The sequence below is a fragment of the Hippocampus zosterae genome, chromosome 4 (genome assembly GCF_025434085.1).
Source record: "Hippocampus zosterae strain Florida chromosome 4, ASM2543408v3, whole genome shotgun sequence".
Lineage (NCBI taxonomy): Eukaryota > Metazoa > Chordata > Actinopteri > Syngnathiformes > Syngnathidae > Hippocampus > Hippocampus zosterae.
In genome coordinates, this window is record NC_067454.1 from 20,129,394 (window position 1) to 20,143,801 (window position 14,408).

Sequence of the window (14,408 nt, forward strand, 5' to 3'; positions counted from 1 at the left end):
CAGAATTTCTAGGCGCAGCCGAAGCGTTGAAGGGGTCCGTTTTGGGGGCCTCAGTATTGCATCCCTGCTTTTTGCAGATGATGTGGTGCTGTTGGCTCCTTCAAACGGGGCTCTCCAACTCTCACTGGAGCGTTTCGCAGCCGAGTGTGAAGCGGTTGGGATGAAAATCAGCACCTCCAAATCTGAAACCATGGTCCTCAGTCGGAAAAGGGTGGAGTGCCCCCTCTGGGTCGGGGAGGAGATCTTACCCCAAGTGGAGGAGTTCAAGTATCTTGGGGTCTTGTTCACGAGTGGGGGTAGGAGGGAGCGGGAGATCGACAGGCGGATCGGTGCAGCGTCTGCTGTGATCCGGACGTTGTATCGGTCTGTCGTGGTGAAGAAGGAGTTGAGCCAAAAGGCGAAGCTCTCAATTTACCGGTCGATCTACGTCCCAACCCTCATCTATGGTCACGAGCTATAGGTCGTGACCGAAAGAACGAGATCCCGGATACAAGCGGCCGAAATGAGTTTTCTCCGCAGGGTGTCCGGGCTCTCCCTTAGAGATAAGGTGAGGAGCTCGGTCATCCGGGAGGGGCTTAGAGTCGAGCCGCTTCTCCTCCACATCGAGAGGAGCCAGATGAGGTGGCTTGGGCATCTGATTCGGATGCCTCCTGAGCGCCTCCCTGGTGAGGTGTTCCGGGCATGTCCCACCGGGAGGAGACCCCGAGGAAGACCCAGGACACGCTGGAGAGACTACGTCACCCAGCTGGCCTGGGAACGCCTCGGGATCCCCTGGGGAGAGCTGGAAGAAGTAGCTAGGGAGAGGGAAGTCTGGGCTTCCCTGCTAAAGCTGTTGCCCCCGCGACCCGGCCCCGGATAAGCGGTAGAAGATGGATGGATGGATGGATGGATGGATGGATGGATGGATGGATGAATCTAAAGTGTCAAAATTGACTTGCTCTCTTTGATGATGCAGTATTCATGGCGCAACAAGACTATCATTATTTTGATCTCTTGAAAAATTATGGTTTTGGAGATCCAAAGGTTTGGCTCGACGAATGTGAGTCTTGTTGCTATGATGATATAAATTGTCCATCAGAAAATCAAGTAGCACAATGCAGTTGCACTCAGTGTGTCTTGTCACCTGTGTGTGTCCGTGTTTGGCTGCGCTTAGGAGGGGGACCATCCCTCTGCGGTTTGGCACCTCCAGGCCTGCGCCTCGGTCCAAAAGGAGCATGCACACATCCAGCCTCCCCCTGCCTGCTGCTGCACTCAGCACTGAAAAGAGAGAGTGCTGCGATGAGATAAGGTGGACAAGAATTTATCACGGAGACAGAAGTAGAAACTAAAGGAAGAGGCCATTTATCATACTTAGCCTCGCAAACAAAATGTAACTGTTTTCAATCAGGACTTGTGCACTGTGACGTAGGATGTTCTCTTCCAGTAACCACACCAGAGGAGCAGCAAAATAATCGCTTTTTAAAGGCAAATTAGTATGTTGGTATGTAAATGCTGAATGGCATTCACATTATTCTGCACCCAAAAATATAGACGTTACTATTACTACTTCCACATTTCGTATCCAATTCAGACCATTCAAACTTTGTAATACTCTCATGTAATACTTGACATGAGAAAGTACATTGCAAAAGTCACAAAGCACTACTAATCATTAAAAAATAATAAATAACAATGCACTGTTAGCATTTGAGTTTTGCATCTAAGTGGAGCAGTAATGAAAAGGCAGCCAGCAGGTCGCAGTCACCAAACAGGACAATAAAATGACACCCAAGCATGAAGGAATCTGACCACTGAGGCCTCTATAAGCGACTGTTCAAATTGGCTGAAAGTGAATGCGAGCACCTCTGTCACGGCCCTGCCAGCATTTCTTCAAGCACAACAAAGATTACTGGTCATGCAAATGTGAACATTTGAGAGGCTACTTCATGGAAACAAGCTTTCCATCTCATCACCGTGGCACTGGAGAGTACAGCGTAATAGAATTACTCTCTAATGGAGCTGCGAGTACAGCTTGACAGCAGAGACCTCTGCGATGCTTTCAGGAAATGGAGCTAAACTGCGCTTGCATTTGCAATAATGGATAAAGTGTGTTACAATTGACGAAGACGTGCTGCAAATGTGGCAGAACGGCACATTCGTCCTGATGAATGTGAAGCTCTCCATTTTCACACCAAAACAACTGCATCAACAGTTCATAACAGTAGAACCATAGGTAGGCACAAAATTGTGGTTCTCTTCTATTTTTTGCAGAATTCTACCTCAGACTAATTGATGTCGATCATTTCAGACAAATAACTTTACTGTACATGCACATCTGAGGCTGGAAGGTTTTTATATAGCACAAAACTAACTCTTATATCAGGCCGGTCAAATGGAAGAAAGTAGCACACAGAAGGAAGGGAGAACGCTAAATGGAGGTGAGTGATGGAAGAAGCGCACCCGTTTCTCCCCAGAGAGAATCGTGAGCGTCCATCTGCACTGCCAGCTGTTCATCTTCCAAGTCCAGCAGGCTCTTTACCACCTGCAGAAAAAAAACACACAATTAAGTCTCCTCGCTCTGCCATGTACAGATCAAAAATAAATAAACAACATCTCAATGAAAGCCAGGACGGACACTGTGCTCCACATCAGTAATTCCCCAAGCACTTCTCCAGGAAAATAACTAATTCCGCTGAATCGGTCAGAAAATTACAGTTATTCCATTCTCATCTATCAATGCGAGCGGCAAATAGTGTGACAAGTAAACGTGTTTTCACTAGATGGCAGAAGGTGTAATTAACCTGTGTATTACCGTTGTTTCTATTTCTGGACCAGGTCAAACAATAGACCAACATTTCACACTGTGAACTCGCACGGTTTCACTGTATAAGATCGTTGCTTGTAAATGTCAACAAATGAGGACAAATTAGACCTAAATGAAGCTCCTCAACTGACTTCAATGTGGTTCCTTGGCAACAAGATGCTGCCAGATCAAAGCAGTACTGTTATTGCTTTTGCCTGAGCACAAAAATAGTGATTCAGATGAATATCTTAGAAAAAACAAATCTGCAAATAAGTCCAATTGGAAATGCTAAATCCCAAACAAGTTTCCAGACTGCCCCTAAATAGTGACATTTTGCTTTTAAAGTATGGGACAGTGCGAGTAAATTTGTCATCCACTTGTGCAAATGGGACCAGAAAATATTTTGATTATTTTATTTTTTTATTTGGATACCTTTCTGCTCCATACTTGGGAATCAAAAGACTTAGAACCGAACAAACCAGAATGTCGTGATGATGCAAGAAAGTCCGGGTGCGTTTCATGTCATTAGCTTCAATTTACAGACACACAGGCAGACAGCCGTTCACTCTCACATTTACACTGCCGTTGAGTGGGAACTGAACAGATGCTGAAGGCACCGAAATCAGGCAAACCAATTCCATACGACTGCAAATATGCTCACAGAGTGAAATTTGCTGAGGATACTTGCGGCTTTACATTTATACGTATTTAAGATGTATAGCTTATACTTAGGGTTGACTGTATGTTGTGTCAAAACCTGCGCAGTAAAACATGATTTGAAAAGATTGTTTTTATCAGTAACACAGGGAAAATGCAGCGGTAAATTGACAGTTTACCGTGTGCGCCCCTAAATTTTCATCCAGTGCTCTTAAAGCTTGGAGTTACGGCCTACAGTGCTCCAAGTAAAAAATGTTTGTCTGATGCCCTGCCAGAAATGAGGGGTTCACTGTACAGTGGTGCCATGAAATGAGAGTTTCATTTGGAAAATTCTGTTAAAAAATAAATAATGATGATAAAAGAGTTTGTCATCGGTGTTGTGTACCTGTGTGTGTCCTACACTGGCTGCAGCTGTGACCGCTTGCTGTACGGCCTGCTTTTTCCCAGTGGTTATCTGGTGCTGCTGTGGATCAGCGGCGTTTTCGGGCCCCCAGTCCTGTCCCAGTAAGATGCTGATGATCTCCGTGTGGCCCTTCAACGCACCGTGGAGCAGCGCGCACTGGCCATTCTTATCAGCCTGGCCCACCTGGCAAATAGAGGAGCACGCCGAGGGATTTGCGCTGGTCCCGGGCATTGCTTCCAACACATTGGCCTAGATGAAGTCTGCTGTTGTCATCTGTCTCCCAGAATAGATGCCGCAACAGGGCAGGCCAGCCAGCCAATTGCCTGGGGCCGTTTGAGCATTTACGCCAGATCCTTGATATTCATCTTAAATTCCATGGACTAGGACTGTCCACTCGCTGCCTGAAGCCACTTGGATGACTGTCTTGCTACACTTTTTCCACACTACTCTAAGGTGTGTTTGCACACTAGTAGAACAACTACCGGTACATGTTACTAGTGAGGCAACATTGTACACTAGTTGAATTGCACTCTAGTACTAGTACCAGTACTACAAATGAAGTGCTACATTTTAACCATTCGAATGTAAGACGTTACTCGTAGTACCAGAAGTAGAGTTGGGCATCAAGAATCAAGTGGAACTGGGACTGACATTGCGGTTCTCCGAAAATTGTCCAGATTTTAAAATGTCGGTGCAAGGTGCTACTAATAGGCAAAAAGTGGTTGTAGTTGCAGAAAGAAAGATTAATTGTCTTACTAGTGAGAACATAAACTGAAGTAGTACATGGACCATAAGCAGGATGTTAAGCTCAAAGGGTTTTCTATAGATACACAACACACACACACACACGCACAAACACAAGACATGAGCTACAGACCTTGGCCCCTTTCTTGCAGAGCAGGCTGACAACATCCGTGTGTCCCGCGGCTGCCGCCAGGCACAGAGGTGTCACGCCGTTGTCTGTGCTCACATCTACGGCTGCGCCCATTTCCATCAACAGCCCCACCATCTCCACATGTCCAAGGTGGGCGTGGACGGCCAGAATGGGGGCGTGTCCCACCACCTCAGTAAACCAGCTCACATTGGCGCCACCAAGCATCAGCAGACGGCTCACCTACAGGACGTAGAAGGAGAATTGACAGTGCATCCACACTTTATGTTTCAGCCTTTTTGTAAAATGGAGTATTTTTTTTCCCATCAAAATTCTATACATCACACCCCATAATTATATGATTTTTTTGGGGGGGGGTCTCTGAATAGCTTCTCACTGCACTGAACAAATGTGCACGCATAATAGACCTCCCTTTGTGAAGGTCATCATTTTATTGAACTCCCCAGAGAGGTGATATGTTCTTATAAATCAGGCTTGTGTGTGATTGAGTATTGGCTATCACTGCCGCGCCTGCCCTAACTGAGATTAACGGGATGCCGTACAACACAGGTGTCAAACCCAAGGCATTGGGACCAGAACCGACCAGAAGATACTAAAGCATATTAAGTGTGTCTTAAGTAGGGCCCGCCCAAATAGTACTTTTCAAATCAGGCAATATTTCTTTCCACGTCTCACTTCTACTCCATGTCCGGCCGTTCGGGCACAACATTTTCCGCATCCTGAGCATCTGGCTCGTACATGTATGGTCCAACATACATCTTGCCAAAAACCTCCTCTTCCTCCAACTCTTCAAACACGCGGATCCCCTCAGATAAGTTTGAAACGTCACTTTCCAAAGCGATTTCTGACTGGCTTTGTGTATTTTCCATAGCGAGCCCCGCTATTGTTGTCTTGATGTGACGTCACACTTGCGGGTTTGTCGCTCATCACGATCTCACTTCGGGAAAAGGATTACTTTGTCAAATTTACAAAATATATTAATATATTTTTTTCATTCTTTATTTCATGTATTTTTTTGAATTACTTTTGCCATACAGACATTTCATTTGGGATTTTCTAACATTACATCACACTTGACCTTTTAACACATTATGGCATTTTGGCTATTTTTCTCTGTTCCGTTAAACGATAAAGGATAAAGTATTGCAAAGCAGTCAAATGTTCTGTCTGTAAGTCATATTTTTGTTGCAAGATTTAAAATTATTTTATTCATGATATATTTTTAAATATTAATCGGCTGAATGAAAAATCCGATAATCGGAATTTCACTCGGCCAAATATCAGAATCGGCATCCGCCTCAACAAAAAAAGAAAATCCACCGGCCCGGCTCTAAAAAAACATTTTCTAGTTTATTCCCATTTTTTCCCGCTGAAAATACAATTTTGCAGCCGTATGCATGTCAAATGTCACCTTGATATTGGGCGTGTACAGGTTCCTTAGTGATGCGAGTGCAGCGGACAGGCTGTCTGTGCTGCAGTTCACCCACATGGCCTGCAGGACAGTGGAGGACACCCCGGTTTTTTTACTCAGACCCTGTCGAACCAAAAGGGAAAGAGAGAAATGTAATATTGTGCGATGCAGAATATGAATGGTGTCGAGGTATAAAAGCCTCAGATTTTTTAATTGCCTTCAAGTGTGTCTTTATGTTTTGCACATGCACGTGTTATTTAGGTATCTATTGTAGGTTATCTGTGTAACTGAAAAAGCAACAACCCGTTTGTGGTACAGATAAGGGAGACACCATTTCATTTTGGTAACAATAAATAATGTACGTATACTTGTTCGTCTATCTATGATTGTGACATTCGGTGACAAGCACAACAACTTAGTGTGCTTCCTACCTGTTGTCATTCATACAATAGAATAATATCCCAGAATTTAACGAAACAGGCCCAGATTTTATCATTTCTACAGGATACGGGTGTTTTGGCCCTGGCTGAGGTCTAAAGAGACCCAAGAGAGATCCAGTTCACAGACTTGCTCACCTTGAAAATGTGAGCCTTGAGGATGTGGTGTCCCAGTTCCATGGTCTGCTGACGGTTCAGCTTGCCGTCCTGTCTGGAGAACATGAACGCCAGGAGAGCGTGGCCGCTCCTGTAGACATGCGTGCAGTTTCACCAAACAAAAACTTCCATTGTCACATTGAATCTTATGTGGAGAATTGTGTGAGCAAGAGTCTTCTTTTCAGTTCCTCAAAGTGATGTTATACATTTCCCATTTCTCGACAGCACAGCTACTAACAAATACTTTTTAAAGTGTGTTTTAAAGTGATTTGTTGTTTTTAATATGGTCACTCTATATTCCAGAGTTTCACCTATCTGGAATTATTCATTCATTCATTCATCTTCCGAGCCGCTTGATCCTCACTAGGGTCGCGGATCTGGAATTATGCCACTTCATAAACGTGGGTTCACTGTATTCTGGTGTTCAGTCTGACCTTGGGTCGCAGAGGAAGTCGGTGCTTTCTCCATCTGCCCTCCAAACGAGCCATTCTCTGAAGGAGGGATGGCACAGCATGCGTGTGCCGTCTCTGCGTCTCACCTGCCGGCAGGTGCAAGACACACAAATACTTGTGAACTTTAATTAGTCGGCTTCCCAAAAGGCAGGTTTGTCCTTAATTGCCCTTCCTTGTAGATTTAAATAACAGGCGCTTGGTGCTTACCAACTGAATATCGTACTGTAAATATTAGGGGTGAACAATTATAATCATCAGATAGAAAAATACAATCTTTTGTACTTGGTGCCTCTGTGTTTCAGAACTATCTACAGTATGTTTGTAGAATCTTTTCGAGCAAAATTAAAGCAGTGGCGATCCCAAGATATTTGACTCTCTGTAAAACGGTCGGTATATCTCGAAGCAGCAAATGATTCTGAAGCATTTTTACTAAGCACATTCAATATGGCGGACCTGTGAGATAAGACCTATTTATTCAACTTTATATTTGATGTTTTGCCACTTCGTTTAGGCTTTCGTGTTCAGTTACATCATTAGTCTTTGAATGTTGAAGAATCAATATTTTGGGCACAAATAGAGGGGCCCAAAATGTCATTTTGCTCGCGACCAGCTCCGAGTCTCACCATGAATCCAGCCAGGCTGTCTAATCTCTGACGAAAGTCCTTCCATTCCAGCTCACCCCTCACGCTGCCCGCATTGAGTGCCCGGAACATTTGCTCATCCGTCAGCGGGTGCAACGACGCCAGGGCCACATTTAGCACCGGAAGCACTCGCTCAAATATGTCTTGGTCCTGGAAGCTCACGCGGCACATCAGCAGGTACACCTAACACAGGTTCACATCTTAAAATTACCGCTGATGACAGATAGGCAGCGATCCTAAAACTAGACAGTGCATGTCAATGTGGCATAATGAACAATTTGCAAATGTGGGGCATGTGAAGAATACTTTTCTATTTCCCCAAATTGGATGAATCAGTTCTCCATTCATTTCAGTAGGCTCCTCTTCATATAAAATGTGAAAATGAGGGAAAAGAATGAATTGGAGAGATAAGAAAATAGGGTCCCCAGATATACTGAACGAGGTAAATATTTTAAAGTTCATTTCGACTGAGAAATGTGGAAGGAGTAGAGTGGCATAAATTGGTGAAATAATAATACGATGAAAAGTTCTGCATAGTTCAGCATATACTAAATAATGATTCCCGAACAAACAAACACTTTGCATTTAGCATGGCAAGCATGCAAAGCTTTCGTGCAGTCATAAATTCGTCCTGCTTTCAGGCCTTGCTCATCTGCTGCTCTCTCTCATATTGGTGATTATGCAACATCAAAACGCGTCCGTAACTGGCTGGAAGCTATTTCCGTGCCCTTTCTAGAGCTTTCATCCTTGATCACAGATTTGACAACTTTGTGTTTGTCCACAACATTTTGGAACAATGGAAGCATCCCCACGCCCCTGTCCACACACACACACACACACACACACATATCCTATCCCATGGTTGTTTGCGGTTCTTTTGGTTTTTGTCAACTTTGGGCCTCATTCATCATCAACAAATGCACTTTTGCGGGAACTCCAGTGTTTTCTTCTCAGGGATTTGTTCCCCGGAACACGTTCAACAGCATGCTGTTAACTTTTATTGATGGCTTGCTTGAGGAAAAAAACCTGAATTTCTTGGATAAAATTTAAAATGAAAACTTTGAGCGAAGGGCAAATGTTTTGTAGCACAGCATGTCCTTTTTTTAAAATGGAACATTTGACCACATACCAAAATACCTGTGCCATACTTGCAAAAAAACTCTCAGGCTCACCCAGAAAACAGTCGCACACAACAAACTCTCGCTCACATACACATACAAAACCTCTTGCTCATGTAAAAAAATCCTCACAAGGAGAAAAAAACTCAGCCAATCACCCCAAGCCTCGATTGACCATAAAAAACATGAACCCAAAAAAATTCACGCAAAGTAACGCTTACATTGTTTACAAAAAACTCATTCTCACCATAAAACCTCTCACACTCACCTAACACCTGAAACATACCCTGAAAAAACTATCAACCTACAAAAAACACTTACACTCACCAAAACCTTTCACACAAAAAAATTTCACTCACCAAAATACATTTTACACAAAAACCTTTACTCACACCAGAATAATCTGAAACCTACAAAATACTCTTACACCCACCAACTATCACAAACAACAGAAAACCCCTCACATGCACCAAAAAGTGTTTGCCTTCACAAAAAAAGCAAACTAACACACAAAAAAAGAACATCACACTCACCAAAAACCTCACACACACACACCAAAAACCCTCTCGCACTCACCAACAGAACTCAACCACAGAAAAAAAGAACCTCTCGATCAAACCAAGTAAATGTCTATTTGAACAGCACACACACTGTGAACTATTGACCGGCTGACCTCCGATAGTGACACGGGCACAACCAGGTAGTTTCCCCCTTTTAGTGCCAGATGTCCTTTGTGAAACAGATCCAGGGTCAGCTGCAGGTAGAGGATGGAGCCATTGCTGCGTGTGGTCAGGTGACTGCTGAATTTGCTGAGGAGCAGCGGGTCGGGGGCGGAGCCCGTGGCCGTGGTGACATTGGCCGCGATTTGGGCGCTGCCGTTCACCCGGTGATGGATGTAGTCACTGAGGTCAGCTCCCAGGTCGCTGCTGTCGGGCAGAATGTCCAGCGAGATGCCAGAGAACGGGAGCAGGGTGGTTATTTCCTGCAAGAGAGAGAGGGGGGAAAATCCAGTAATTACAGCATACAATTGATTACATTTTCATATTGAAATTTCGTATGCCTATTTATGAGAATGTATTATCATATTACATAATTTATAATGATTTTCCTTATTGTTTTCCATATTCCATACAATTCATTCAGATTATTATATTCGGCACCCAAATTCTTTTTATTCCGCCCACTTCCTTCCAGTCCTCCACATTTCTCAATTGATTACAGTTATCCAAATGGCAAAAGATTTACAAAATTTTAGTGTTACATAAGAGAATAAGCCATTCAATGTTAAAGAAAAAGTTCCCCATCTTTTCCAATCGATATTCAAACTGTTCACCTCATTTAGGGCATCTTGCAGCCTATTTTCCACATTCCAATAATTCCCACATTCACAAAATTCCACACTTTTCACAAGATTATTCCCAAATTAAGAGATGCTACATATTTACATATTAGAAACAACGGTGCCTCGACTCACAATTTAGATGTGTACCTTGAACACAATCGTACCTAAAAATCATATCTCAAATCATATATCCCCGTCGAAAAGAATGCTATTGACAGCTGTAGAAGTGCAAAGGTCAATAGTTTTTACCTCGGCTGGCAGTGGAAGGGTTAATCCATTCCAGCTCAGCCAGACAGAGCTGTGCAATATTGCAGACATGCATAATACATGAAGAGTTTCACACCTGACTCAGTAAACTGCAGTAATAGTTGTCTACTACAGAGGATAAGGAATATATTCCTGTGAGGACTGACATATTTGTCTGTCGACATGTGTTGCTGTGCACTGTGTGCCACCCACAATGTGTAATTCTTATTTATTATTATTACTATATTATTACTTACTTATGTTCACTTTTCCAGTAAACGTCAACAAAAAAAAATCTTGCTCGATCTGTAAAACTGCTACTTGTGAAGTGAGTTGAGTTGAACTTCCACATTACCTGACAGATTTGAACCATTTCAACTTCAGGTATCATGTTCAACATTTCAAACAATTCCATGACATTTCAGTTCGGAGTCAGCTCTTACGCATTAATGTGCAGTTTCTACAGAAAGTGCGCATTTTAGTTGTTATTGTCGACTCATTGAAACACCTGTCATAATGGGATTCAGCATGTAAAGAATTCTACACCAGGTCTTTAGTGCACAGCTAAAAGCACTTCAATCAGTACCCATTGCTCAGATGTCGCTAAGTCACGCAGAGCCATGGCATGCAGGACTGTGAACAGTGTGGCAATGACTCAAGCTGCAGCACAGCTCACAGGCTTCTTCTTAGGTCACGGCTAGCAAGGCCTTCTCTGCACTAAAGTAGCAGTAGCATTGGTAGCCTTCTGCTTAGCTACACTGCTTCTGGCAAAAGTGAATGACAGATTTTTGTTCAGTCATTTGTTGCCACGTCAACCTCATCTGCCCACCCTGGTGTTCAGAATCAAGAGTGCTGGCCCATTCCGAGAGACAGGCGTACCCCATCAGTGACATGTGCTCGCCCATGTAAACGAATTTGGCAATGGGATTGTCAGATTTTAATTTACCTCCCAGGGCCAGTTTGCTGATCGACAATAATATCAGCATTATTCCGTTTCTGATTGTTGGTCACGGCAAGATTTGTTGGAACCTACTTAGCATACCTGAAGCCATGCACACACCCGCTCCGCCCCCTTTATATATTAGGGTGACAATATTTTGATTTCCAAAAAAGACGGCACTCGCCTCGGCCTCGAGCTCCTAAAATGATGCTCAAGGCTCTCATACATTATAACTCTTAATAATTTAAAGTAAGGCTGCATTATTTTGGAAAAACACGCAATATACAATACGCGTGTTGCATTTTACAATATCTATGATATTGCAATATTTAACATGTACCGAAAGAAATTACATCTTTATTATCTAACAAAGAAATAATTTTTTTCATGCGGAAAAAAATAAATGGACTGTATTCTTATCTACCATATTTTCCGGAGTATAAGTCGCAGTTTTTTTTCATGGTTTGGCCGCGGGTGCGACTTATACTCAGGAGCGATTTATGTGTGAAATGGTTAACACATTGTACACATCACATGTTATTTTCACATTAAACCGCAAGAGCCCCTCCGTGAGTCGTCGACTTACCGTGGTGGAGGGGTTTGTGTGTCCCAATGATCCTAGAAGCTAAGTTGTCTGGGGCTTGATGCCCCTGGCAGGGTCACCCATGGCAAACAGGTTCTAGGTGAGGGGCCAGACAAAGCACGGCTCAAAGACCCCTTATGATGAGCAAAATATATGGACCAAGGTTTCCCTTGCCCGGACGCGGGTCACCGGGGCCCCCCTCTGGAGCCAGGCCTGGAGGTGGGGCTCGTTGGCAAGCGCCTGGTGGCCGGGCCTACACCCATGGGGCCCGGCCGGGCACAGCCCGAAGAGGCAACGTGGGTCCCACTTCCCATGGGCTCACCACCCATGAGAGGGGCCAAAGGGGTCGGGTGCAATGTGAGCTGGGCGGCAGCCAAAGGCGGGGAGCCTGGCGGTCCGATCCTCGGCTGCAGAAGCTAGCTCTTGGGACATGGAATGTCACCTCTCTGGCAGGGAAGGAGCCCGAGCTGGTGTGTGAGGCAGAGAATTTCCGACTGGATATAGTCGGACTTGCCTCCACACACAGCCTGGGTTCTGGTACCAGTTCTCTCGAGAGGGGTTGGACTCTCTTCCACTCTGGAGTTGCTCACGGTGAGAGGCGCAGAGCAGGTGTGGGCATACTCATTGCCCCCCGGCTCAGTGCCTGTACATTGGGGTTCACACCGGTAGACGAGAGGGTTGCCTCCCTCCGCCTGCGGGTGGGGGGACTGGTCCTGACTGTTGTTTGTGCATATGCACCAAACAGCAGCTCAGCATACCCACCCTTTTTGGAGTCCTTGGAGAGTGTGCTGGAGAGTACTCCTGCTGGGGACTCCCTTGTTCTGCTGGGGGACTTCAATGCTCACGTGGGCAATGACAGTGAGACCTGGAGGGGCGTGATTGGGAGGAACGGCCCCCCCGATCTGAACCCGAGTGGTGTTTTGTTATTGGACTTCTGTGCTCGTCACGGATTGTCCATAACGAACACCTTGTTCAAACATAAGGGTGTCCATATGTGCACTTGGCACCAGGACACCCTAGGTCGCAGTTCGATGATCGACTTTGTTGTTGTATCATCGGATTTGCGGCCACATGTTCTGGACACTCGGGTGAAGAGAGGGGCGGAGCTGTCAACTGATCACCACCTGGTGGTGAGTGGGCTCCGATGGTGGGGGAAGATGCCGGTCCGTCCTGGCAGACCCAAACGTATAGTGAGGGTTTGTTGGGAGCGTCTGGCGGAATCCCCTGTCAGAAGGAGTTTCAACTCCCACCTCCGACAGAGCTTTTCCCATGTTCCGGGGGAGGCGGGGGACATTGAGCCCGAGTGGACCGTGTTCCGTGCCTCTATTGTTGAGGCGGCCAATATGAGTTGTGGCCGTAAGGTGGTTGGTGCCTGTCGTGGCGGCAACCCCCGTACTCGCTGGTGGACACCAGCAGTAAGGGATGCCGTCAAGCTGAAGAAGGAGTCCTATCAAGCCTTTATGGCCTGTGGGACCCCAGAGGCAGCTGACGGGTATCGATTGGCCAAGCGGGCCGCGGCTTCGGTGGTCGCCGAGGCAAAAACCCGAGCGTGGGAAGAGTTCGGTGAGGCCATGGAAGCCGACTTCCGGACGGCTTCGAGGAAATTCTGGTCCACCATCCGACGTCTCAGGAGGGGGAAGCAGTGCACCACTAACACTGTGTACAGTGGGGATGGGGCGCTGCTGACTTCGACTCGGGACGTTGTGAACTGGTGGGCAGAGTACTTCGAAGACCTCCTCAACTCCACCAACACGCCTTCCTTGGAGGAAGCAGAGCCCGGGGACTCTGAGGTGGGCTCTCCTATCTCTGTGGTTGAAGTCACCGATGTGGTTAAAAAGCTCCTCGGTGGCAAGGCCCCAGGGGTGGATGAGATCCGCCCGGAGTTCCTCAAGGCTCTGGATGTTGTGGGGCTGTCCTGGTTGACACGCCTCTGCAACATCGCGTGGACAACAGGGAGAGTGCCTCTGGATTGGCAGACTGGGGTGGTAGTCCCTCTTTTTAAAAAGGGGGACCGGAGGGTGTGTTCCAACTACAGAGGGATCACACTCCTCAGCCTCCCTGGTAAGGTCTATTCAGGGGTGCTGGAGAGGAGGGTCCGTCAGGAAGTCGAGCCTCAGATTGAGGAGGAGCAGTGTGGTTTTCGTCCCGGCCGTGGAACAGTGGACCAGCTCTACACCCTTAGCAGGGTCCTTGAGGGTATGTGGGAATTCGCCCAACCAGTCTACATGTGTTTTGTGGACTTGGAGAAGGCGTTTGACCGTGTCCCTCGGGGAGTTCTGTGGGGGGTGCTTCGTGGGTATGGGGTACCGAACCCCCTGATACGGGCTGTTCGGTCACTATACCACCGA

General features: G+C 45.9%; 2 protein-coding genes across 3 annotated transcripts in view; both read right to left on the bottom strand.

Moving 5' to 3' along the window:
• The window catches only part of LOC127599366 (zinc finger protein 614-like), a 150,148-nt gene that overhangs the window by 27,234 nt on the left and 108,506 nt on the right, over positions 1-14,408 (bottom strand). The window lies entirely within an intron of this gene.
• tanc1a (tetratricopeptide repeat, ankyrin repeat and coiled-coil containing 1a) overlaps positions 1-14,408 on the bottom strand; it is a 57,930-nt gene that overhangs the window by 10,064 nt on the left and 33,458 nt on the right. For both annotated transcript variants that reach the window (XM_052062992.1, XM_052062993.1), the window contains 9 exons: positions 9,623-9,931; positions 7,814-8,014; positions 7,173-7,276; positions 6,721-6,829; positions 6,146-6,268; positions 4,720-4,956; positions 3,825-4,025; positions 2,440-2,521; positions 1,124-1,257 (listed from right to left, as the gene is read on the bottom strand). In XM_052062992.1, coding sequence (XP_051918952.1) covers positions 1,124-1,257; positions 2,440-2,521; positions 3,825-4,025; positions 4,720-4,956; positions 6,146-6,268; positions 6,721-6,829; positions 7,173-7,276; positions 7,814-8,014; positions 9,623-9,931 — 1,500 coding nt within the window. The remainder of the gene's footprint in view (positions 1-1,123; positions 1,258-2,439; positions 2,522-3,824; positions 4,026-4,719; positions 4,957-6,145; positions 6,269-6,720; positions 6,830-7,172; positions 7,277-7,813; positions 8,015-9,622; positions 9,932-14,408) is intronic.